A 27,126-nucleotide genomic window follows, 5' to 3' on the forward strand; every position below is an offset into this window, starting at 1 on the left:
AGTCAGAAAATATAAAGAACAACCAGACAGAGATGAAGACTACAGTAATTGAAATGAAGGAGTCAACAGTAGACTAAGTGATACAGAGGAATGGATCACTGAGCTGGAGGACAGGGTAGTGGGAGTCACTGCTACTGCTGAACAGAAGAAAGAATGAAAAGAAAGTGAGGGCAGTGTAAGAGACCTCTGGGACAACACCAAGTGCACTTAATATTTGCATTATAGGGGTCCCAGAAGGAGGAGAGAGAGAAAGGGGCACAGAACATATTTGAAGACATAACCACTGAAGACTTATTTAACCTGGGAAAGGAAACAGACGTCAAGGTCCAGGAAGCACAGAGTCCCAAACAGGATCAACCCAAAGAGGACCACACCAAGACACACTGCAATTGAAATACCAAAAAATAAAAACAGAATATTAAAAGCAGCAAGAGAAAAGCAACAAATAACATACAAGGGAACTCCCATAAGGCTATCAGCTGGTTTTTCCAGTGGAAACCACAGGCCAGAAGGGAATGGCATGATATATTTTAAATGATGAAGGGACAAAACCTACAACCAAGAATACTCTACCCAGCAAGGCTCTTGTTCAGATTTGATGGAGAGATCAAAGCTTTACAGACAAGCAAAAACTAAGAGTTCAGCACCACCAAACCAGCTTTACAACATATGTTAAAGGGACTTCTCTAGAAGAAAAATAAACGGCTACAACTAGAAGCAAGAAAACTATGAAATGAAAAAACTACGTGGTAAGGGCAAACATATAGTAAAGGTAGGAAGTCATCCACAAACAAAGCTAGTAGGGGGGTTAAAAGATAGAAGTAGTAAAATCATCTATATCCACAATAAGCAGTTAAGGGATGCACAAAACAATTAGATGTAAAATATGATGTCAAAAACAGTCATCGTGAGGGGAGAAGAGTACAGATGCAGGGTTTTCTTTGTTTTGTTTTTGTTTGTTTTTTAAAAATTTATTTTATTTATTTTTGGCTGCATTGGGTCTTCGTTGCTGCACATGGGCTTTCTCTAGTTGCAGTGAGCGGGGGCTATTCTTCATTGCAGTGCACGGGCTCATTGTGGTGGCTTCTCTTGTTGCGGAGCACGGGCCCTAGGCTTGCGGGCTCAGTAGTTGTGGTGCAAGGGCTTAGTTGCTCCGCGGCATGTGGGATCTTCCTGGACCAGGGCTCAAACCCGTGTCCCCTGCATTGGCAGGCGGATTCCCAACCACTGTGCCACCAGGGAAGTCCCAAATGCAGAGTTTTTTTTTTTTTTTTAATTAAATTTATTTATTTATTTATTTATTTATTTTTGGCTGTGTTGGGTCTTCGTTTCTGTGTGAGGGCTTTCTCTTCTTGCAGCAAGTGGGGTCCACTCTTCATCGCAGTGCGCGGGCCTCTCACTATCGCAGCCTCTCGTTGCGGAGCACAGGCTCCAGACGCGCAGGCTCAGTAGTTGTGGCTCATGGGCCTAGTTGCTCCGTGGCATGTGGGATATTCCCAGACCAGGGCTCGAACCCGTGTCTCCTGCATTGGCAGGCAGAGTCTCAACCACTGCGCCACCAGGGAAGCCCCAGAGTTTTAAAAGTACACTTGAAATTAAGAGATCAACACCTTGAAACGGTCACATGTATATATAGACTGCTATATAAAAACCTCATGGCAACCACGAGTCAAAAATCTGTACTAGATACACCCATAAAAAAGAAAAAGGAATCCAAACATAACACTAAAGATAGTCATCAGATCACAAGAGAAGAAAACAAAAGAAGAAAGGGGGATAAAGACCTCCAAAAACAAATCCAAAACAATGAACAAAATGGCAGTCGGAACATACATATTGATAATTACCTTGAGTGTAAATGGACTAAGTGCTCCAACCAAAAGACACAGGCTCGCTGAATGGATACAGAAACAAGACCCGTATATATGCTGTCTACAAGAGACCCACTTCAGACCTAGGGACACACACAGACTGAAAGTGAGGAGATTGAAAAGGTATTCCATGCAAATGGACATCAAAAGAAAGCTGGAGTAGCAATACTCATATCAGACAAAATAGACTTTAAAATAAAGAATGTTACAAGAGACAAAGGAGAATACCACATTATGGATAAAATGATCCAAAAAGAAGATATAACCATTGTAAATATCTATGCACCCAACACAGGAGCACCTCAATACATAAGGCAAATGTTAACAGACATAAAGGAAGAAATTGACAGTAACACAATAGGGGACTTCAACAGCCCGCTCACATCAATGGACAGATCGTCCAGTCAGAAAATCAATAAGAAAACACTGACCCTGAATGACACACGAGACCAGATGCACTTAATTGATATATATATAAAGAGAGCATTCCATCTGAAAGCAGCAGAACACACATTCTTTCCAAGTGCATATGGAACATTGTCCAGGACAGATCACATGCTAGGCCATAAAACAAGCCTCAGGAAATTTAATAAAATTGAAATCATATCCGGCAGCTTTTCTGACCACAAAACTATGATACTAGAAATCAACTACAAGAAAAGAACTGCAGAAAACACAAGCACATGGAGGCTAAACAATATGCAACTAAACAACCAATGGATCGCTGAAGAAATTAAAGAGGAAACAAAAAAATACCTAGACACAAATAAAAATGAAAACAGAACAATTCAAAACCTATGGGACACAGCAAAAGCAGTTCTAAGAGGTAAGTTTACAGTGATACAAGCTTACCTCAGGAAATAAGAAAAATTTCAAGTGAACAACCTAACCGTACTCCTAAAGGAACTAGAGAAAGAACAAACAAAACCCAAAGTTAGTAGAAGGAACAAAATCATAAAAATCAGAGCAGAAATAAATGAAATAGACTAAAAAAACAATAGAAAAGATCAACGAAACTAAAAGCTGGTTCTTTGAAAAGATAAACAAAATTGATAAACCTTTAGCTAGACTCATCAAGAAAAAAAGGGAGAGGGCCCAAATCAATAAAATCATAAATGATAAAGAAGTTTCAGTCAACACCACAGACATACAAAGGACCATAAGAGACTGCTGTGAACAACTATATGCCAATAATAATAGTCAACCTAGAAGAAATGGGCAAATTCTTAGGTACAGTCTCCCAAGACTGAACCAGGAAGAAATAGAAAATATGAACAGATCAATTACCAGTAATGAAACTGAATCAGTAATTTAAAAACTCCCAAAACACAAAAAAGTGCAGGACTAGATGGCTTCACAGGTGATTTCTACCAAACATTTAGAGAAGAGCTAACCCCCATCCTCCTCAAACTATTCCAAAAAAATTGCAGAGGAAGGAACACTTCCAAATTCATTCTATGAGGCCACCATCACCCTGATACCAAAACCAGACAAAAATATCACAAAGTTATAGGCCGCTGATTAACATAGATGCAAAAATCCTCAACAAAACATTAACAAACCAAATCCAACAATACATTAAAAGGATCATACACCACAATCAAGTGGGATTTATCCCAGGGATGCAAGGGTTTTTCAATATCTGCAAGTCAGTGTGATACACCACACTGACAAACTGAAGAATAAAAACCATATGATTATCTCCATAGATGCAGAAAAAGCTTTTGACAAAACTCAACACCGATTTATGATAAAAACTCTCCAGAAAGTGGGCACAGAGGGAACATACCTCAACATAGTAAAGGCCATATATGACACACCCACAGCTAGCATCATACACAACAATGGAAAGCTGAAAGCATTCCTGTAAGATCAGGAACAAGACAAAGATACCCAGTCTTGCCACTTTTATTCAATATAGTTTTGGAAATCCTAGCCACAGCACTCAGAGAAGAAAAAGAAATAAAAAGAATCCAAATTGGAAAGGAAGAAGTAAAACTGTCACTGTTTGTGGATGACATGATACTATAAATATATATAGAAAATCCTAAAGATGTCACTAGAAAACTATGGAGCTCATCAATGAATTTGGTAAAGTTGCAAGATATATAATATACAGAAATCTGTTGCATTTCTATACATTAACAATGAACTATCAGAAAGAGAAATTAAGGAAACAATCTCATATACCATTGCAACAAAGAGAATAAAATACTTAGGAATAAACCTACTCAGAAAACTAAGTCACTGATGAAAGAAATTGAAAACGACAAAAAGAGACGGAAAGATATATCGTGTTCTTGGATTGGGAGAATTAATATTGTCAAAATGACCATACTATCCAAGACAATCTACAGATTCAATGCAATGCCTATCAAAATACCCATGACATTTTTCACAGAACTAGAACAAATAGTTTAAAATTTTTAATGGAAACGCAGGAGACCCTAAATAGCCAAAACAATCTTGAGGAAGAAGATCAGAGCTGGAATAACCACACTCCCTGACTTCAGACTATACTACAAGGCTACAGTAATCAAAACAGTATGGTACTGGCACAAAAACAGACACATAGATCAGTGAAACAGAATAGAGGGCCCAGAAATAAACCCACGCTCTTATGGTCAATTAATCTATGACAAACGAGCCAAGAATGTACAATGGAGAAAAGACAGTCAAGGATTCTTTTCTGGAACATCCATGGCACACACTGTGCTTCATAAATGTTGGGATGCTGCAGATCAGATCATCCTGGTTCCTTGGCAAGAGGGCCACTGTCCCAGTGAATGGGGCAGAGTGAATATGATGACCCTTACGAAGAGCAGTGTGACTGACTCCACCTGGAAGGTGAATAAACTAGCACCTGAAATAGCTCTTCAGTCCTTGTGAGTCTGGCCACTCCAGGAAGCCACAGGAGGCTGCAAGGAATTATATGGGGCACCGGAAATAAAGGACGTGTTTCACGGGCCTTTGATACCAGTGAGACATCATTTTCTCTAAAACTGCCCACATGGGACTTCCCTGGTGGCGCAGTGGCTAAGAATCCGCCTGCCAATGCAGGGGACACAGGTTCGAGCCCTGGTCTGGGAAGATCCCACATGCCGCGGAGCAACTAAGCCCGTGTGCCACAACTACTGAGCCTGCGCTCTAGAGCCCGTGAGCCACAACTACTGAGCCCTCGTGCCACAACTACTGAAGCCCGTATGCCTAGAGCCCGAGCTCAGCAACAGGAGAAGCCACCGCAATGAGAAGCCCGCGCACTGCAACGAAGAGCAGCCCCTGCTCACTGCAACTAGAGAAAGCCCGCTCGCAGCAACGAAGACCCAACGCAGCCAAAAATAAATAAATAAATAAATAAAATTTATTAAAAAACAAAACAAAACAAAACTGCCCACGTGTCTGCCTGACCTTCCTGTGACTTGAGTGGGGTGGTGCTGATGAGCATGAGAGAGGCTTCCCCGCTCACAGCAGTAAAGTGCTCACGTGGTTAGTGCACAGGGACGTCAGTGCACAGCCCACAAGGAATTCCTGAGCAAGGAGCTGGCATCCCCTCAGAGTCCAGGTGAACTATGTCATGGTAGCAAGTCATGTCAAAAGAGATGGAACGTATTTGATTTATGGTAGGGTTCGATGACTTGTTTTTAAAAAGTACCGACATATCTACAGATGCATATATATAACATGCAATACATGTACACATGCATATGTAATATGCAATATAGCCTTATGTATTTTTTTCCACAAAAGCAATTTTCTGTTGGTTTTCTATCAAGGAGACCTTGAAATTAATAAGATTAGGAACAACTATGGCAGAATCTGGTATTCCATTTTTGGATCTGTGTTTCTTTTAGACATCTCAGTTTAGAGAATGGGATCATTACGTGCTTGGTTCTAAGGTGCTAACTTCATCTTTCTCCCTGCAAATGCTGACTCTGTACATTTTCTGCTTTTCTCCAGGTTGTCACGAGAGGGCAGCACACGCTTAGGTTTAAACAGGAGAGCAGCCGCCTCGATTTGCAGATAAAGGAGAACCTGGAGCAAGGTTGCCTTCTCGTGCTTTCGGAGCTCAAAGGCTTTTACTGGTTGTCTTTATTTTACTAGTAATAATACCTAAGTTACTTTGAGGATAGAAAGATAGGTATACAGGCAGACTTCTTAGAAGTAGCAAGCTTGACTTAAGAATTCTGGAATCTTCAGAAAAAAATAAAAAGAATGAAGGAAAAAAAAAAGAAAACAACAAAAAAACGAAAACAACAAAAAAAAGAATCTTCAAATCATTCTTTTAACATGTTAATACCAGCGTCTTGAACACAGAAAACAAACCTCCTGTTTTCCACTTCCTTCTCTGTATTACTTAATTTGTCTTGACTACCTTTCTGTGAAGTCAAGGATGAACAAATATTTCTGCCGATCTTTACAGAAATAAATGTCACTGCCAAAAATATTCAGGTAGGAATAATTAACACCACCAGTTGTCACTTACTGTGGCCAGACCCTCTGTGTACAGTCTGTCCCCCACCGGTCCCCCCACGAGAAGGCCGTCATGACTAGTCTTGTTTTGGGGCAGAGATGAGCCCAGCTGAAGAACGTGCCCAAGGCCACGCAGGAATGCAGGTTCCCTGCCCGCTAAAGGCCTGAGTCTGGGGCTGTGGGGGGATACGTCTTGTGTGCTTTGGCTGTCCCCTGTCCTGTCTGTCCCCTCCTGCTGTTTGATGGTGAGGACTACCCATCATCTCCTCGGCCTGTGGTCACTCATTGAGAGTGTGTTATAAACATTTATATATATATATATGACGCAAATTTTAAAACGAGCTAAATGACCCCTCATGTCACGTGACACACAGGCCATCTTTGTCCCTGGTGCCCGTTCCTGAGGCGTGTCTGGAGCAGTGACAGCGGGTGGGGTCCATTGGGGGTGGGCACAGGGAGGAGCCAGAAGGGAGGTCTCCGGAAGGAAGATGCTTGGAGGAAGGGGTGGGCACCTGAGGGGAGGGAAGAGCTCAGCCGGAGAAGGGGGTGCGCAGCCAGGGAGCGGGTGAGGAGGGGTCAGGAGGTGAAGTGGCTCGTCTCCTCAGGCAAAGGAAACAAAAGCAAAAGTAAACAAATGGGACCTAATTAACTTTTTAAAGTTAAAGATTTGGCACAGTAAAGGAAACCATCGACAAAATGAAAAGACAACCTACTGAATGGCAGACCCTATCTGCAAATGATGTGACCAATAAGGGGCTGACATCCAAAATATATAAACAGCTCATACAACTCAACATCAAAAACAAACAAAACCCCGACTGAAACAACGGCAGAAGAACTGAATAGGCATTTTTCCAAAGAAGAAATGCAGGTGGGCAATAGGCACATGAAAAGATGTTCAACACTGCTAGTCATCAGGGAGATGCAAATCAAAACCACAATGAGGTATCACCTCATACCTGTCAGAATGGCCGTCATCAAAAAGAACACAGGTGACACATGTTGACAAGGATATGGAGAAAAGAGAACCCTCGTACACCGCTGGTGGGAATGTGAAATGGTGCAGCCACTATGGAAACCAGTATGGAGGTTTCTCAAAAAACTAAAAATAGAACTACCATATGATCCAGTAATTCCACTTTAGGGCATACCTCCAAAAAAACTGAAGATACTAATTCAAAAAGATACATGCACCTGTGTTCGTAGCAGTATTATTTACAATAGCCAAGACATGGAAGCAACCTAAAGGTCTACTGACAAATAAAGAAGATGTGGTGTACATATGTAGTGGAATATTACTCAACCATCAAAAAGAATGAAATTTTGCCATTTGCAACATGGATGGACTTGGAGGGCATGATGCTAAGTGAAACAAGTCAGGGAAAGACAAATACTGTATGATGCCACTTATATTTGGAATCTAAAAAATACAACAAACTAGGGAACAACAAAAAGGAAACAGACTCACAGATACAGAGAACAAACTAGTTAGTGGTTACCAGTGGGGAGTGGGAAGCAGGGAGGGGCGATATAGGGGTAGAGGGTGAGAGGTACGAACTATTAGGTATGAAACAAGCTACGAGGATGTATTGTATAACACGGGGACTACAGCCAGTATTTTATAATTTACCTTTAAATTAATATATAATAACCTTCAAAAATTGTGAATCACTATGTTGTACACCTGAAACATATAATATTGTATATCAACTATATCTCAGTAAAAAAGGAAGAAATACCCCGCAGCCAGGCCCTGGCGCTCAGGGAGCCTGAGGAGGTATCGGGAGGTGAGGGATGCGTCCCTGCCACCAGCGCCTGCCCCCCCGCTTTGGGAGGGCACACGGAGACAGCGAGGCCTCAGGGACCCGCCTGCAGCTTCCAGGTGACACTGGGCCTGCCACACCAAAGCCACCAGCTGCCCCTACACCAGCCGGGCCCCCCGTTACCGCCGAGGCCCAAGGGGAGGGTACTGAGAAGCACCTGCTGTAGCTGCAGGCCACGGGGAGGGGCGCCGTCAGCGTCTGGGTGGGCGCGCCGGACCGCTGTCATGCGTGGACAGCCGACGTCCCCCGGGCTCTGTGCAAAGGAGTTCTTACCCTCCTCTTTGCTTCTCGTTAGCCAACCCCTAACCTTCGCTACTGTCCTTGTTCAGAGGGTGTGTTTTTAACACCGTGTTGTAGAAAAGGCTAGTTTTGCACTAGGCAACGTGAAGCTCGCAGACCTGGGCGGCCCTCCCAGCTCCTCCTGGCTCACCCGTGATAAGTCGGGGGAGGGCAGGAAGTCCACTTCCTCCCAGCGACTCCGCGGGACTGTCCCTGGGCGGACATGGAAGGAAGGGCTGGGACGAGGGGTGTCCCGCAGGGAGTGACTCGCCGGCAACACCAGACAGCCTTCTGTCCCCAGCAGGAGACCCCCCCGGACCTCATCTCCTTCCTCTGCAACTATAAACGCATCACCTAGGGTCAAGTGAACATGTTTTCTAGCTTGTCATCCTGGCAAGCTGACCCCGAGAACATTTTCTATCCCCAAATTAATCTTTGCAGGTTTGCCTCAGAGAGGAAAAGCATACTGCATTTCCTTCAGTTTAGCTTGTTTAGCTTTTTTCAGCAAAATCTAACGATGATTAACGACGTCTGCCGACTGCTGGAGGGGAGGGTGGCCACCCCCAGAGAAAGATACAACCACGCAAAGGTCTGACCTCGACTTCTGGTCTCCTGAAAGAGTCCTCCTTGCTGGGCTCCTTGGTAAAGGAAGGACATTAACCGGGTAAAGAAAGACACCAAGGGGCTGCTGTCCGCCTGGGGCGCTTTGCAACGTCCCCGCATGAAATGAGCTCCAGGCTCACTTCCCATGTCAGGTTAAGCAGAGGGTTGAACCCGGGTGAATTACTTGCACTGGCTTGCTTTTTCTTAAATGAACAATTCCCTGGCATTTTATTCCCCGGGTATGGGGCAGCCTTGAGGCGTGGCGTGCGTACGTAAGAATCCAGGAGGATGAATCAGAGCGAGGCCAGTGAAAATGCTGCGTCAGCGTGACGCCTGCAGACGTGGCCTCCTCCCAGAGCCCGGCACCGGGGCCGGGTGGTCAGTCCCGGGCGTCCTGCCTGGATGGGACTGGCCCCTGCTTGTCGCCCACGTGGGAAAGGGAGGAGGGAACGGTGCCGTCGTGCTGGCTTCTGGGCGGTATCCCACAGCCGATTAACTGCCATACTCCCAATTACACTTTAATAGAGCGTGTGCACTGGGCAAGCTCATGACGTTCCCACACCAAGCTCAGGAGCTCGACCGAAAGTCACAACAGTTGCTACCGCGAAGACAGCGAGATGGCAGGGAGGCGATGCCCTTTACAAAAGGAAACCCTTCCGTGTCGCTGTAACCTCGACAGCACCAGAGGGTGTGCCCGCCCGCGTACCGCTGCCTGGACGGCGCCGGACAGAGCAGACACCCCCCCACCAGGAGAGCAAAGGCAGCTGAGTGCAGGTCACCCCGCCTTTCAGACACCAGACCCATCACGGACTCCTGGGGGCCGGGCTGCACACTCGGCCTCTGCCGGACACACGGGGGGTTCTTAACAAATACTTGTCAAACAAATCAGTGATGTAACTTGCTGGGCTTTCTCTGTGGGGCCTTTCTTTGGAGACATTGGCCTCTCAGGCCAGTAGAAAACCAAGGCCCTTTCTACTCTGCTTTGTATGTGAAACAGAGTTTCCTGAGTCCTCCTAGGAGAGTGGACGGCGTTTGGGTTGGAGCACAGGCGTAAATCCAGTGGCCTCCCACTCCACTCCTTTTCCAGGCCCTGCCGTGCTGCTTGTGCAACGCTCAACGCTCCCCCTCCCCCCAGCTGCCTGGACGGGACCCCGGGTCCAGCCCTCACCTGACTCCGGGTTCCCTGGGGGTCAGGGCGGAACAGCGGTCTGGGAGCTGACGCCCAGCACGGGCCACAGCTCGTCCGGAGGCCAGAGCAGAGCTGGTGGTTCATTCGCCGGGAGCCCTGCCAGACGGGAAGCCCCGCCCCCCATGTCCTCAGAAGAAACACGCCCCTGCACGGCGGCCCGCCACGCACCTTATTACTGTGGGAGTGATCTCTGCACAGAAGAACACGCTGAGGTTCCCCACTGCATGGGAGGCGAACATGCCCACGATGGAGAAGGTGATGGAGAACTTGTCCTTGACACTGTCGCTCATTCCTGGGGGAGAACCAGGGGGTGGTGAGGGGGGGCGGAGGGGAGGGAGGCAGCTGGGGGCGGAGGGAGCAGGGGAGCGGGGCGGAGGGCGGCCTGGGGCCGACGAAGGGTCTTCCCTCCTCCCCTCTGCCCGGTTTGAGGTGCAGACCCGGGGGATGCAGCAGCATGTCCCGGGGTGGGAGGTCAGAGCCCTTCTGGCAGGAGCCCTTGTCGGGTCCCCCGGGAGTCCCTGCGGGTCTAAAACGTGGGGCTCAGGCTGACTCTGCCGGACGCCGTAGCCTCGAGCGGCCGGCAGGGAGGGAGGCTGGTGGTCTCCCCGATGCTACGGCAACACCCTCCTATCCAGCCTTCCGGCTCGGCTCCAGAGAAAGGTCTCTGGTTCCAGAGAGCCTGGCCATCCTGGCCTCAGGCCTGACCAGTCCAATACAAGGGACAGGGCAGCCCAGGCTTGACTGAGGGGAACGAGAACTCAACCCCAAGAGGAGAACTTATGGGCCTGGAGGGAACGAGCTGGACCAACTTGAGCACCTTGCCAGTGGCACCGGGTCTGACCTCACCCCCAGGTGGCGCTAGGAGGGCACAGCAAGCCGCTGGGGTCCCACATTTGGGGCGCAGCCCAGTTCCCCACGAGGCTGCACTGGGAGCCCTGGTGGCATGGGCTCGGTCAGGCCAGGCACGTGTGCGCAGCAGGGTCGCGTGCGGGGCAGCGGCTATGCCGTCCCAGAGGCCGAGAGCAGCGGGCTTGCGTCGCTCACAGGCGGGGACGGCTGCTTCCCCTGGCAGCGTGGTCAGCCAGACCCCCAGGGCCGTGTGGCCCAGCCCAGGCCTGTCCCCAAGGCCCTGCATCACCGTGGAGGCTGCTGGGCTGTGCAGGCCACTGGTGCCAGGGGCAAGGGCGAGGGCAGCGTGCAAGCCGGGCACAAAGGGGGCGGGGGGGGGGGCGGCCCGACTTTCTAGAGGCGCAACGGGCAGAGAGGACAAGTGGATGCGTGTAGTGTCCAACCTACGGCCAACTTCAGCTGCAACTCTTGGGGTGAAAGGGGGAGGGGAGAGAGAGGAAAGGGAAACCACAGGTCTGTGAGTCTTTGTGAAAACGCCCTGCAGGTGCAATAAAAAAGACAACGGTGCCGCACGTGCGTCCGGCTCACCTGAGTCTGGACGCTGGCTGTATTTTCCGATCACTGGACCGCAGAAACGGCGGCAGACGAGGAGGAAGGCGGGCAGGGAGGGGAGAAAGAGAGCAGGTCGGACGGAAGCTACCACCGCGTGCTTCCACGTGACTGGTTTCTAAGCAAGCCCCCTCCGGGACCAGCGGGAGTGGCCTTGCAGCCAGCCCGCCAGGCCCACTCGGGGACCCCAGCTGACACCGCCAGGGGCCAGAGAGCAGGAGGGACGTGGCGCAGACGTGGGGGAGGGTCCAGGGCATCAGGGCTGGCATTTGACCAAACGGAGCTCCTTCTGTTCGGAAGGGAGGGCTGGGCCCCTCTGGCCTCGTAACCCGGGGAGGACGCCAGCTCCTGAGCGCAGGGGCCCTCGCGCAGCACCCTCCCTCAAGCCAAAGGGGGAATCTCGTCGTGTCCAAAGTTACTCAAGTCACTGCTGGTCTGTGCTCGGGGCACCAAGTGCTGGGGGCAGACCCGGCAGACAGCATCGCTATGCCCTCCCAGCCTGGTCCCCACGGTGCCCGGTCTCCTGGGCGTCCCGGCTCAGGGACTAAGAGGGCGGCTGTGAGCCCCGGGGCTGCCGTGCCCCTGCACGTCTGCCCAACCGGCGGGAGCTGCAGAAGACTCCCCGAAGGGCAGCTTGGGTGGCCCCACCAGGGGACACACCCCATGTCGTCACGGCTGAAAATGAGACCGGTCTCCCAGCAAGGTGTGGAAGGCACATGAACTTGCCCAAGTCAGAAAACTGCTCCTGAGTCTGACACTGGCTATTCTAGAATCCAGTTTGCACAACAAGGCAGACAAAGTCCTCGGTTTTCTCTTTCTCTTCCTTCTGTTCTGGATACTCCCTCCCCACCTGGACATCACGCAGACCTGAAACACTACTGCAGGCTTCTGACTTTCTCAGCAGCGCTGATCGAGCTCTGACAGCTCAGGGGGGAGGGCAGCCCTCAGAGCCACGTGTTCCCCGCGGCGCCTGCGTCCACTGCGGGGCACGGTCCTGGGCGAGAAGGCTCAGCCGTCCGGCTCACTCCCGCTTCGCCCCAGGCGGTCAGATGCCCTGCGGCTCGTCCCCGTGGCGAGCGAGGGCTTTCGTTCACCAGGAGCTGCACTGAGCTTGCCTCGTAGAGTTGGGTGGGCTACACGATTGGCTAGCTTTTCTTTAAATTACTTCTAACGCTTACTGAGAAACTCTCTGGCCCCAAGAGCAGCTGAGGAACTTGGAAACACGTGCTCAAGAGCAGTGTCCCAGTGAAAGGGTGTCAAAATGTATTTATCTCGCCCTTGACTTCACATGAGGAAAAAGTCCTTCGTTCCTTCTCATGTGACGGATCACAGCGGGAGAGCCTGGCCCCCAGCGGGGTCATCATGTCCAGCAGGACTGTGAGGGCCCCGGGCACCAGGGAGCCCCAGGGCAGCGGGAAGAGGGGGGACCCCACGCACGCGTTCCAGTGAAAGCTCGTCCTTCCCGAAGCGGGAGGACACCTCGGGCTGCCCACGCACCCAGGGCTCTGGGGCGCCGCTCCGGCACGCCAGGCCCTGCCCCCGCCCGCCCAGGGCGCCGGGCCCACTCACGGTTGAGCAGCCCGAGCTGCAGGAGCGAGGCCAGGGCCGTGAGGATCATGAAGAGCAGCAGGCCCCCGCGGCGCCCCAGGACCCGCACCGCCGGGCACACGGCCAGGCAGGAGGCCAGGGCGATGCCGGCCGCCGTGTAGTAGTCGGCGTAGAAGTTCTCGAGCAGCGGCACCTTCACCTCGTGGCCCATCATGCTGCGTGCGAAGCAGTGGTGGATCCCGAAGCCGGTCAGCCTGCGGGGACACAGTGCCTGAGGCCACCACCTCCCAGCGGGGGCGGGGCACACCGCGTCGCGTCCAGGGGCAGAGCAGCCACTCGGAAGGTGGCGGGGAACGCACGTCAGAGAGGACTTCAGGGGAGGGATGCGCGTGGTCACCTGCCTGCCGTGGCCGTACGGAGGGCGTGGGCGTAAACGCAGGGAGACCCTCTGTTCAAATGCCATCTCTCACGGGATCCGGGTGTGAGGCAGACACCCCCAGGGTCCCTGCGTTTGACCCCGCAGCGTGGGCACCGAGGGGGCCCATCAGACCCACTTTCCAGGCGGGCAGACAGGCTGACAGCGCAGCGGGTGAGCACAAGCTCTAAGACGCACCGCCCGTCTACCCCTCTGCCTCTCCCGGGGTTCCGGAAACTCGGGGATCTGCCCCGAGAACTGGCTCCTCAAGCCCCTCTCGCTGCTACTCGCGGCTCACGTGACCTGGAGGAGCAGGAGGGGTCAGGCCGGTGAGGACACCTGGTCTTGGAGGCTGTTCAACGCTTAATTTACCGTTTCCCAACCCCCGGGCCTGGGTTCAGCCCCCTCCTGCCCCACAGGGTCACAAAAACCTGCAGGGAAACGTGTGTCCCAGCCGCTCAGACGGATGTCCACTCTGGGAACGGGAATAAAGATGTGTCGTGTTCCCTGGGAGCACGGGGCAGCGGGGCTCTGAGGCCCCGGTGGACGCGCCCCGTGGGAGCAGGGCTGCGAGCGCCTGCATCCGTCCCTGGGCTGAAACGCCCTTCTCTGCCAGCCTCCCTCCCTGCTTTCAGCAGACCTGGAGGACGCACCAAGGTCAACTACAGACCCGGCCCTGCAGGAGGGAGCCGCCCTCCGCCAAACCCATGCGTTTCCCCTTGGGGACAGGCAGACCCGGCTCCCCCGGGCCACGCTGGACAGCCTAACAGGTGTGAGTTCGGCGGGGCTCCTGGTCTCAGGGCGGGTCTCCCATCTTGTTGTTCTGGGGGAAGGAGGTCCTCCGGCCACAACAAAGCCGGAGAGACTGGCTCCCCTTCCCCCAAAACAAGGATCACTAAGGTGGAAGCTCCCCATCTTGTCTGTGTCACCATGTGTGTTTTTTCCAAAATAAACGCTGGAGAGGTGACCCCACCGTACACGGTCCCACGAGCCCAGCCGGCGTCTGCCTGAGACTGGGCAGCGGGAGGCCGGGCTGGAGCCGACTCTGTGCAGAGACAGGCCTGAGGGCTCGGCCCCGACCCGGCGTGCGGCGCCGCTGCCCCTTCCCCGGCCCGGGCCTCGGCCGCTCGGCTGCAGGACGAGGTGTCAGTCAGATCCGGGCCCTGCCACTGCTTTGGTGCTGGCATGTTTCGTATCCTCCCCCAAATTATTTAACCTGGAACCCCAATCCTGAGAGCTGATTCAATGGAGCTGCTGTGATAGGAGCAGCTGGGGGACGTAGGGCCAGAGGCGCGCCCCTGGGCCTTGCTCTCTACCGACGACGGCAGTCCTGAGGCTGTGCGCGGAAAGGTGCAAGCTCCCCTCCCCCAGTGACCTCTAACCCCCTACTGCCTAGATGACCAGTGACCCTGAATGAGGCCCCACGTGGGCAGCAGGGAAGGGCAGGGTTCCTGAGCTGTGAGCCAGCAGCACAGGCTTGCGGGTGCACACTGAACGCGGGACCGGGCTGGCAGGAAACGGTGTGAGCCACGGGGGTGCAGGTCCAAACCTGGGGCGCCGGGCTGGATGTGGTCGGCAAGGCGGGAGGGCCTCTGGCCAGGTGTGGAGGTCATACCCAGGGCCGGGCCGGCCCATCAACACCCGCGGCGCCCTGGGGTCGGGGCCTCTGCAGGCGCTGGCTCCACGCAGGGAGCAAGGACACTCAGCAGCCTGGTCCCCTCGCCTGTGACGGTGCCTGGAGACCCCCACGTGGGCGTCCCGTCACCCCCAAGCCCCCCCCCCCCCCACTGTGCCTCGGGGGAGGTGCATCCCGGGAGGCGCACGGCCAGACAGCCCCGCTCCCAGGACGTCCCTGGACGTGAGCCTGCTCTCCGGCAGCCCCGTCCCCCTAGGACGCGTCTGTGCGGCCCGAGTGGCACGCAGGGGGAGATGCTGGGCTGCCCCGAGGCTGGGGGTCCACGTCTGCCGGCACGCGTAGCCCTTCAGACAGCTGTTCAGAAGCTCTGACGGGGCTGCTCAGGCTCACCCCGGCCCCGCTGCGTCTCCCCCAGCCCCGCTGCCTCTCCCCCGGCCCCGCGCCCGTGACTCACGAGTTCACGCACAGCACCACGATGTTCTTCCACAGGTTCCGGGTTCCCACCACTTTCACGATGCAGACCTTCTTGGGCCTCCGGGAAAGCTCCTTCTCCAGCTCTGCAGGGAGAGGGGACCCGTGAGCCACGCTCGGCCAGGCCCGGGCTGGCAGCCCCACCGACGGCCCGATGCGCGGAGAAGGAGAGTGTTTTTCTTTAAGGCAGGGGTAGGGCCTGGCTCTCAGGGTAGAAAACTCGCCACAGAGACACTGACTTGGCAGGTGCAGCTGCCCACGGGGCCCGCAGGGAGGCGGCGGGACACACAAAGCAGCCACCTGCGTTGGCTCCGTCCGCCGGTAAGGGCTGCGGAGGCCCTGGTCGGGCTTGGGCAGGGGTCCTCTTCCTGCGGAGTCTGATCCCTCCGCTCAGGGAGCAGGAGATGCACGCGCTGCTCTGGTCCCCAAACCAACCCCGTGGGCGAAACAGGCTGAGGCTGCTTCCTCTGCACCTGCCCCTGCACGGCCCGCATGTTAGGAGGAGAAATGAGCGACTGGATGAACACGTGTGCGTACGTGTGCAGAGGCGTGGCCCGTGCACATATGTGCGCGCTGGAGCCAGACAGACGGCGTCTCCGCTCAGGTGACGTGACCAACTACAGCTTGGTCACGAGACCCAGCTGCTCGGGGGGCTCAGACCAGCTCTGAGCAGACGCCAGGCCCACGTCAGCGAGGTCGAGGGGTTTGCCGCCGTCCTGGGGCTGACGGTTCAACAGGGAAGATGCAACGAGGAAACGCCCCAGCCTCCCCATCTCCCGGCGTCTGTGAGCAGAAATGCCGCACATTCAGCCCCCGAGTCTGTCCCTGCTCCCCTGGCCGCGCGTGCCCTCGGGGGAGGGGACCCCTTCTCAGGGGCCAGAGAAGAAAAAGGAGACTTAACCAATCAAGACTGCCGAGGTCAGGGGAAGCAAGGAAAGACTGACAGCGCACCGACCATAGGCGGCTGGGAGGTGAGAGGAGCAGGCAGCCCTGGGTGGGATCCTATGGCAGGGTCACTGGGGGTGACGTCCGGTCCAGGCTGCAGCTGGGCTGACAGCAGTGCGGTGATGGCAGTTTCCCAGTCGTAACAGGTGCGGGGGATGTGAGATGTTACAACAGGGAGACTGACTGGGGGTTTTTCAAAATTCTGTGCTCTCTGTGTAACTTTACTATAAACCTAAGATGAATCCAAAACAAGTTTACTAAAAATAAAGCACGCAGTGGGGTGGGAAGGCCCGGAGGAAGTGGGGTTGCCTCAAGCGGGACCCAGGAGCTGCAGCCCCCTCAGGGGGGTCTCTGAGGTGTGTCCGCCTCCCTGTATTTCTTAGGGGCACTCTCACCCCTGGACGTCCTACCTCTTCCCTGCCATCCAATGGTGAGAGGGTCACCAACCTCACTAGTTACAGCTGGAAGGAAAAACAGGTTGCTTAACCATAACGGTTTAGGAGTTTTTTATTTAAAAAAATGTTTGGATCAGTGTCACCAGCTGGGGCACAGAAGGGAGAAGGGGACACCTGTCCTACGTCCGAGGGAGACCATGCTCCCTCAGTTTCCAGAACTTTCTTCCGTATCAGTATTCAGGCACAGAGCTGGAGGCCTGAGCACCAGCCAGAACGGCTGGCCTTTCGGCCATCCGTCCATGGACGCTCAGCTCCTGAGTTCCTCCTGACCTTTATCATCCCCTCTGCAAAACAGGCTCGTTTGATTCACAGACATACTTTCCCCACGGTCAAAACACTAGAAAACTTTTAAAGAGCATGGAAACATGCTTAACACATAGCGTTGATCCAACGATCTGAGTATCTTCACTGTTGTGAAACTGGTCAGGAACCTATTTATCACAGCCACACTCGCCCACCATGGAAATCTTCCAGGAAGAAAAACTAAATGTCCATGCGCATGGCTATATAGGTTTAAATTTTTTTTTTTTTTTTTTTTGGTAATGCAGCTCAAACTTAATTCCTGATACTTACTAGTGTATGAAATAGATGTTAAGAAGCTGTAGTAACTGTCATTATGACCTTTTTTCTTTCTTTTTTTAAAGCATTAAACTCTGGAGCCCAAGCTGACTGTAGTCTACAGAGGTAACTGCATTATTCTAAGTGGAATTACACTAACCGCTCCGGGGCTGTTGGCATGCTGTCTCTGTCACATGCATCCCCAGCCTCTCGACACCACCACAGAACTTCCCCAGCACCGTGTCTGCTCTGGGATGAAACCCCACCAGCTCTGAGCACACGAAGCACGACGTGACTTCTGAGACCCTTGGGGTGAGCGCGAGAGCCCTTCCCGTCTCTCCAGTTCTCTTTCTCCAGAAATCTCAGGACTTTCTAAGGTCCTCACGTGTGGGAATAATGGGAGTGAACGGGGGCACTGAGAGCAGATCAGACTCTGAACACCAAGGAAATGACAGCTAAAAGCATCTCCTCTCTCTGGGCCTCTTCCCAACCTCTCGACTTGGAGCCAGAAGAGAGATTCCAAGACAGAAACCAAGGCGAGCCTCTTTGATTCCGAAGCCAGGCCTCTCCTGCTCCACCCGCGCCCCCTCCGCGCCCCGCTCCCTGCCTCTCAGCTGCTCCCGTGACGTGCAGCCAGGGGCCCGGGGCTGGCCGGGTGAGTGACCGCTTTCCCGAGCTGGGGGGGCCACGAGCGGTACCCCAGCTTTCAACCCCTTGCTGAGGCTCCTCACTCTGTGCCTCAGTTTCTCCTCTGGTCAGTGGATGGACGTGATGAGGACTGGACGCAAGAAGCCGTGAGGCCTTCCTGGCCCCGCGCTCCGGCCCACCCAGACCATCCTGGCCTCTCCCCATCCGCTGCGGAGACTCCTTCCTGGGCCTGCAGGGACACCTGCTGACCCCAGAAATTCCCTCTCTGCACGAGGCTCCAGCCGGCTGAGGCCTCTTGCAGGAGCTGGCGCGGGAGCAGGAAGTAGGCGCGGAGGGTCCGAGGCAGGGCGCCGGGCTCGGCTGCCTGGGGCCGCCTTGGCTTCATCTCCTGCTGGGGTGTGACTGGTGCAAGTCACCTAACGCTGGGGACCGTGACGTGGCCCGACACAGGGACCCGCTTCTCACCTCGGGTTCAGAACAGACGGACAAGACAGAGTGAGGCACGTGGGGCAGGATCCCAGCTCGGTTACCGAGAAGGGCTCGGGTAAAGCCCCTGCGGGCCTGATCGGGGGGCCTCGTACCCCCCAGACTCGCTGCCTGACCTGGTGACGCCGGACTCGGCTGCTTCCCTGCGGGTCAGCCTGCCTGGAGAGGGCCTGACGCCGGGGACCCCCTCCCTGCACCTGGCTCACGTCCAAGGAGGAAAAGGGGAGCCGGTTCACTCTTTCTCAGGGGCTCCTTCCATGTGGAGGGAATGCCGGGAGCGGGGAAGCCGTGCCTCGAACCCTCAGCCTCCTGGGGCCCCTTTCCCATATGTAAAGCAGGGACGATCTGATCCATCGGAAAGGTTCTGATGAGGGTCAAACGCCTGTATGGCGTCTCAGCCCCCGATGCAGCGCTGAGGGCGGGGCAACAGGGAGGATAGAGTCAAGGTGGGTGAGAGCCTGGGTTGGGGACGGGATGCTGGTCGGTGGCCTAGATAAGATGCTGGGACAGAGCATTCAAGCAGGCAAACCGGTCCAGCCTAGGGAGGTGCAAGGGGCCACTTTCGAGGAAACAGACACCCGCCTTCCTCCAGCTTTGCCCTGGTGCCGTCACGTCACCGGCACCGTGCGCCTGACAGCGAGGAGGGAGCAGAGACCCAGAGGCGGGTGAGAGCCGCGTGCCCCGGGGCGTGAGCGCATGCCACCCCAGCCCCGAGTCGGGGGCGTCATGCATGCTGCTGCCTGCCCCCCAGCACAGAGACCAGCACCAGCCCAGCTCCTGAGCGAGGATACCACTTTCTCAAAACAGGAGGGAAATGAATCAGCGTAATTAGGATGGAGAAAACAAGCTTCTCCCAGACAATATTTTAACCTGAAAGAAGCGGAGTGTGGTGATTTAATTAGGGAAATGCCAGAAACAAGGCACTCTGACTTAAGAGTGCTGACCTGCTAATGGATGGGCCTGGACAAGTTTGGGGACAAGAGCCAGACACTCCAAAAGGAGCAAACGAGGCCTGAAAGGAGCGAGGTCCACTTACCCCTCACTCTCCCTGCCCGCCACGCCAGCACGTCCATCTCCCTCTCTCTCGGAAGCAGCACAGGGAAGCTGCTTCTGCTGGGCTTCCTGGGCTCAAGTCCCAGCGCTACTACTCACTAGCTGTGTGACCTCTGGCAAGATACTCAACCTCTCTGCGCCTCAGTTTCCTCATCTGCAAATGGGGATAATTATAAGTACAGAACTGCTGTGAAAAGATTTAAGTTAATATCAATACACTTCTAATATTGATATTAGAAGCTTGCTTTTTCTGTAAAAGTCCGAATAGTCAATATTTCAGACTTTGCAGGTCACAATAAATCACTTCTAGTGCTTATTAAACACACAATGTTCAGGGTTCATGCCAAGATCTACTGGATCAGAATCTCTGGTTGCCGGGAGGGGCCCAGGAGTCTGGATTTTAACACCCTCCAGGTGCTCTCATGGATCTGATCTAGCTCGTGCTGATGTTCCTGATAAACAGGGATTCTATGGATATGAACTTTTCCGCTTCCTCAGAGGCCCAACCAATAGGTCCTGACAGATACAGACAACACAGCAGCTCTCTGAAGGTCCTGCTTGGGAGAGAGAGGGAGCGAAGGCCAGCGCCCCCCGGCCAGGACTGCCGGCACCAAACCGCAGGCAGGCAAGCCTGTGTGCCAGGCGCGGTTCAGCCCTCAAGGTTCCCCCGAGGAGCAGGGGCACGCAAGGTCATGCCTCCCTCTGGATTTGGACTTGGCCATGTTCCTGGTCTATCTGAGGACCGACCGTCACAGGAAGCTGGACAGCTGGCTGGGCAACGAAGGCACCAGGGGTGATGTGGGGTGACTCCCGGTCCCGGCGGGATGGGTGGCGGGTCCCCCAAGTCTGGCGGGGCTGCGGGTTTGAAGGGAACACATGCTCACCAGGCATCACGCCTTTGATGTCGCTCTCGGGGTTCATGCGGTTCTTCTGTGTGAAGCGTAGGATCAGCTTCTTTGCCGACGCAAACTGGTGGGTGGCCACGAGCCACCGCAGGGACTCTGGGAAGATCCTGCAAAGAGACAGGGGGCGGGTGAGGGTCTTCCCATCGGGTGAGGCGTGACGGCGCAGCTCTGTCGGGGGCTGGGAGCGTCCAGCCGGGTGGGACCGGGTATCCGTCTGTGAGCGGTCGAGGCCAGTGGGGGCTCAGGACTCTCTCTTGGCCCAAGCAGACGAGAGAAGACCGTGGCCCTGGATGCTCCTGGTTTTCTCTTAGAAAGTGTAAAAGCTGCAGTTTTTAAAATGAGGCAGAAAGGAGCAGTATCCTCCCAGCTGTGTCAAGAAACCTGTGTATACTTTTCACCAGAGCGCTGGATTACTAAAGCACGTTCCAGCAATTCATTGAAGGGCTGCTTTTGTGATGTTTTGTCTCAAAAAAACAAATGTTCTGGGCTTCCCTGGTGGCGCAGTGGTTGAGAATCTGCCTGCCAATGCAGGGGACACGGGTTCGAGCCCTGGTCTGGGAAGATCCCACATGCCGCGGAGCAACTGGGCCCGTGAGCCACGACTACTGAGCCTGCGCGTCTGGAGCCTGTGCTCCGCAACAAGAGAGGCCGCGATAGTGAGAGGCCCGCGCACCGCGATGAAGAGTGGCCCCCGCTCGCCGCAACTAGAGAAAGCCCTCGCACAGAAACGAAGACCCAACACAGCCAAAATAAATAAATAAAAATAAATTTATAAAAAAAAAAAACCAAATGTTCATAGAATGATTTTAAGTTTAAAAAAAATGCCCCCCCATCCTAGCAACCTGACAGGCACTTTCCGTTTTGAACATTTGGAGGCTTTCCCAGGGCTCAACTGTAGAATTATTTTCATCTTGCTGCCAACTGCCCAGAACGCCTCCCTGAGGTGGGTGATGGTTTCAAGTGTAATTAGCAACAGACTCCTTGCCGGTTTGTTCGTGTTTAGGATGAAATCTGGTGAGGAGTCCCATCAGAAAAATAACAAACAAACCAAACTACTGTCTCATCAATGCGATTTGTAATTTTACGTTTATAACGAGATTTGCGAGTCCGTCAAGGAGAACCATGTGCCTGTTTGGAGCAGGGGGTCAGCTTGCTTTTTCTGTAAAAGTCCAAATAGTGAATATTTTAGACTTTGCAGGTCACAAGGTCTCTTGAGAAACCAGCCACTGCCACATGCCCAGGGATGGAGGCTGTGTTCCTGCAGGACTTGATTTTGAAGCAGGTGGCACCCCTGAGTGGAAGAAGCAAAAGCTGGAAGTCAAGGTTGGGGATGACAGCACAACCTCTGTGGGCCCAGCGCTCCAGGTGTCCCTGTGGTTCATGTCAGTTACAGAGTGTCAAGGAATCATGACTGATGCTGATAAGAAGTTATCTTTGCTACTACCCAACACCTGTCCTACCAGCTCTGGGGAGCCTCTAATCAAAGTAAGCCAGAAGCTGCCAAAGCTATCAGTGGTAAATTTTTATTTCAGAGTCACATCACTAATGATGTAACGGCTGTCACTCCCTTACCTGTTTGAACAAAAATCAAGTTTCTAAATGTTCACGATGTATTTTGCAGAAACAGCTGACTTCAGTGGTACACTGGGATGGTCTGATCAGAGTGTTAATCTATGCTGGGAGACCTGGGTTGTCACCAAGAGTCAAAAAGCCACCGTCCCACGTGGCTGCACAAAGGTGCAGGCGAGCTGGGGGCCCACCCTGGTGAGGTGCAGCTGGAGCATTAAGACGGGCTCAGAAAGTCTCATGTCTTTTCGCCCAGGAGCCCATATTGGAAAGCTGATAAAACACAGGTTTCAAACTGTAAGCACTGATTTTTTTTTTTAAATAATAAAAGTTAATGTTTGCTTTACTAGCCTCTAGTTTTAACAAATTAATTTTGAATATAATTCAAGCAAACACTCAGAATACAACATTAACAGACATCAATATTATATAGATATTAACATCTTGCCATATTTTATCAGATCTTTTCTTTATAATGACAACCTAACACAAATGCCTACCTCTATAGCTCTCACCTATGTTATCTCCATCCATCTTTCTGATTTATTTGGGTTTAGTGTCACTTTCTCATTTCTTAAGATAGACACATAGATCATTAACTTTAATTCTTCTTTTCTAATATATGCATTTCAGACTTCAAAACTTCACCTAAGTATCACTTTAGCAACATTTCACAAGTTTTGATAAGTAGTTCTTGCTGTGATTTGATTATAAATATTTTGTGATTTCTATCAGGATTTTTCCTTACCTATGATAGACAGACAGACAGACAGACATATCTCATATATATACATAACATTTCCAAACATACCGGTTTTGAGAGGGGGTAGTGGCAGGGTTGCAATCTTGTTTCACTGACTTCTAATTTTATTCAATCATTTTGAGAAAACACAGTCTGTGTTACTGCAAACTGGTACAACCAGAATCCTGGCTCCAAGAGGAGGAAAGAGGAGGGGAGGAGAGAGGCAGGGCCCAGGGAGGGGAGGACCCGAGGTTATGGAGGAACCGCAGCCCTCGGACCGGAATGAACCCGAGCACAGAAACAGGGCTCCCCCAGGAGGCCTGGGCACAGGGACCAGGAGGACCCTGCCAGCCACACGCCCCGTCTCTGGTGGCAGATGGCACTGCAAGCCGCCGCCTCCACGCCTGCCTGGCCTACACTCACCTTCTACACGTTTCCCATGAATTTACGTCTTTCCAGCTCATCATGCTGCAGTAACATTATGCCCACTTCACAGATGGGGAAACTCAGGCAAAGCACTCAAGGACGTGTTCCAGATTCCAGGGCGGTGAAATGCAGAGCTGGATTTGACGCCAGGGAGTCTGACCCAGGACCCCACATCCTTAACCTCGGGGGATGCAGCAAAGAAACAAACCCCGCGTGCGGAGACGTCGCTCCCATGACTGGGGTTTGGGAGATACTGTTCCCCCGCCATCTCCTCAGCCCTTCCAGATGCCACGGTGCCCTCTGGGTATTTAAATCTGCTGCAAAGTCATAAACAACTCGCTGAATTGTCAGCCTATGAGAAAGCCCAGAGATGGCGGTTCTAGCTTGGATAATGTGCAGTGTGGCCACATTATGGGAATTTAATGAAATGTCTGCTGACAGGCACATAATGTAGTAACACCATGAAAATTAAAAAACTGGCCAGTGGCCCAGGATCTGGCAGGAGTGTAGCTGAGCCTCAGAAATACCCAACATTTTCAACAAAAACAAAAGAGCACGGTAGGCAGCTGGAGCCCATGTCTGCTGGTGGACCCTCACGTGTGGATAGTAAGAAAAAGCGACCTTGAGGATGACCTCTGCAAACACAGTAATGTGCATAAAAGCCACGGCGGCACCTCTAGGAGGGAGCTTTGCCGTTGCTGCCAGAAGGGGCGATGGCTACGGGGACAGGCAGTGGTCCCTCGAGTGGGTGGAGAGACAGGAGTGTTTGAAAGCTGGAAGTATCTGGTTCTCTCAAGCGCATTGTGTGGCAGAACTATTATCACCCCTCTTCCACAGATGGGAAAACTGAGGCAGAGCAGGTTCAAGGGGCAGAGCTGGATTTGAACTCAGGAGACTTTCAGGCTGTGATCCCTCCAAGCCAGGGCTTCAATGGCTCCAGGGCTTCTGCGGGAGGATGTGGGCAAAACTAAAAGTCTCTTCTCGTTCAGTTCAAGTCCTAAGCCCCTGGCGGGAAGCGAGGGGCACAGGAAGGGCAAACGCAGAGCCCTGGGCAGAAGTCCCATCCCCTCCCTGAGGATGGTCACAGGTTGATGGACCTCTCGCCCCAAGGCACGTGGTCCTGAGGGCTCCGAAATACATTCAGGATGGTTAGAAGGTCCAGGATCCCTCATTCACAATTCCGGAATCCAGAAGATTCTGAAATCTAAAACCTCTTCATTTAACTCACTTGGGAAAAGATCTGAAGTCCCTGAGGCAGAACGGGACCTACTGGGTATGCGCGTCGGCCTTGGGCATCGCTCTCCTGAGATGCAGACACTTCCCTGCAGAAATGTGAGCATCCGATGGACACGTCAGCACCCCCACAGGCGGTGGCGGGGCTGCAGGTGGACGGTGCCCCCCCCCACCCCCCGCCTTGCCTGCGTCACCTGCCAGGTCTTCCCGGCAGCAGGCATGAGTCACAGGTGAGGAAGCTGTGCTTCAAGACTTCAGCCACAAAGTTAATTTTTAATTAAGCAAATCACAGATAAACCCCTTCTCTACTTAAAAACTAAAATATTCCAGTGAACTCCGCCCCCCTCCGCCGACCTCCTGCCCCAGTCCTGGCGCCCCTGCACTGCCCTCCCCGCCCCGAGCTGACCCCTGCCCCGTGGGTGCACATCCTTCCAACCACTGGAGCCCCGTTTATCTCGAGGTGCTCCCTCCGCTGTCACGCTGCCCCCACCTTCAGTGGAAGATGCCAGTTACGCTCTCCGAAATCCCCTTCCTTCCAGATGGGCACACAACCGCCCCCGTGGTGGTCCGGAGACTGTCACCCCAGGGGTGTGCACGGTGGTGTCCACCCCGAGATCCTGGGAAGAAGCCACGCTCACCTCCGACCTGTGCACTGGGGACACCAACGCAGGTCAGTCCCACCTGAGCCACCTCGTTTCCCAGTGCATCCCGAGAACATCCAACCTCCGCCTGGATCTACAGGCCATGAACCCCGCGGCCTCTGTTATTCCACGAAAGCCAAGAACCAGAAATTTAAGGAAGAGGCCTTTGACTGAACGCCAGGGAGGTTACAGAGGATGCACTGCAAACCCAGGCTTTCTTCAGAGGAGAACCCCCAGGCCTCACTCAGACAACCGAGTCCTGGGTCAGGAAGCCCCAGGCGGCGACGGGGGTCGGGGAGGCGGTGAGGGGCAGAGAGGCTGGGCGGGGCAGCAGGGAACCCCCAAGTGGGGAGGCACGGGCTTCCCGACCGTGCCCGGGGGCACCAGACTGCACCCCACACCACAGACCCTGCTGCAGGATCACACTTCTGCAGCACACGCGTGTCTGTTGGCATGATGAAAACCCTTGAATCACTCACAGAAGAAGGCAGAGTCGCACATCTCAACTTGAAGCCCGAGGGGGTCTCTGATGTGCACTTAGCCTTTCCCCGGTGGCACTGATTCAAAGGTCTGGGACCTGGCCTTTGAATCCCTAGGGCAGCGTCACTTTTCCCACTTCAGGCTTACAGTACTACTTAAAAAGCAGGAAAAAATATTTTAGAAAGATGCCCACCCTAAATAGCTACAATAAAGTATCGATTCTTAAAGAATTATATGAAAAATTTATTTACGTGGAACTACTTTTCCAATGGTACCAATGTAAATGATGTTACTGTATCAAGAGAGAAAGCTTTCCCTGTTTCCTTTCTTTTTTTCTCTTTAAAGGAAGAACCTTTTTTAAAAATAATTAATTTACTTTTGGCTGCGTTGGGTCTTTGCTGTGTGCAGTCTTTCTTTAGTTGCGGCGAGTGGGGGCTATTCTTTGTTGTGGTGCGCGGGCTTCTCATTGTGGTGGCTTCTCTTGTTGCGGAGCACGGACTCTAGGCGCGCGGGCTTCAGTAGTTGTGGTGCACGGGCTCTAGAGCGCAGGCTCAGTAGTTGTGGCGCACGGGCTTAGTTGCTCCGCGCATGTGGGATCTTCCTGGACCAGGGCTCGAACTCGTGTCCCCTGCATTGGCAGGCGGATTCCTAACCACTGCGCCACCAGGGAAGTCCTTTCCCTGTTTTCTGATCGATGCCCTTGGGTTGTTCCTCCAAGCTGAGCATCAGAAGCCATTCCAACGGGAGGACCCTGCCGGCTTCCCCTCTTTAGGCCTCTGATTCACCACATGCTTTTCAGACCTCAACGCTTTGTGATTTAATAGTAACATGTTGCTTCTGATCTGCTTTCCCATCTTTGTCTTCCTTCCTGCCTTTTCTGTTATCTGGCTCTGTCTCAAGTGCGTCTGACCTGCATTCCTGGATCTGTTTTACTTGCATTGTATGGTCTCTCAGAAGAATCAGAAATTAAAATGCGATACTGTGATCCTTTCATAATACTATGAAGTTGACATTTTTTCCTTAACATTTAACAATAAAAGCAAGTATTCCTTCTACCCCACTGGAGGACCTGACACAGACGACGATTCCACGCAGGCTGCCTTCCAGCTAACCCACTTAACACCTGCGCTTGCCGATGCTCTACAGTCGAAGTGTGTCTCTCTCTTCAAATCACCGAACTGGAACATTTACTCACAAAGAAAATATGCACAGAAAGTAAGGCTAA

The 27,126-nt window shown here is 53.0% G+C and overlaps 1 protein-coding gene across 5 annotated transcripts in view; it reads right to left on the reverse strand.

Annotated features, from left to right (window-relative positions):
• Window positions 1–27,126, reverse strand: part of SLC22A23 (solute carrier family 22 member 23) — a 153,245-nt gene that overhangs the window by 5,178 nt on the left and 120,941 nt on the right. For 3 of the 5 annotated variants that reach the window (XR_005022001.1, XM_036870634.1, XM_036870636.1), the window contains 6 exons: window positions 20,793–20,920; window positions 15,747–15,849; window positions 13,263–13,495; window positions 11,673–11,705; window positions 11,528–11,551; window positions 10,404–10,527 (listed from right to left, as the gene is read on the reverse strand). Coding sequence is in view for 4 of the 5 variants with exons in the window: in XM_036870634.1 (XP_036726529.1) it covers window positions 10,404–10,527; window positions 11,528–11,551; window positions 11,673–11,705; window positions 13,263–13,495; window positions 15,747–15,849; window positions 20,793–20,920 (645 nt within the window). In the remaining variant the exon portion in view is untranslated. The remainder of the gene's footprint in view (window positions 1–10,403; window positions 10,528–11,527; window positions 11,552–11,672; window positions 11,706–13,262; window positions 13,496–15,746; window positions 15,850–20,792; window positions 20,921–27,126) is intronic. The other 2 variants (XM_036870635.1, XM_036870637.1) reach the window with 2 other exon arrangements.

The sequence above is a fragment of the Balaenoptera musculus genome, chromosome 11, assembly GCF_009873245.2.
Source record: "Balaenoptera musculus isolate JJ_BM4_2016_0621 chromosome 11, mBalMus1.pri.v3, whole genome shotgun sequence".
Lineage (NCBI taxonomy): Eukaryota > Metazoa > Chordata > Mammalia > Artiodactyla > Balaenopteridae > Balaenoptera > Balaenoptera musculus.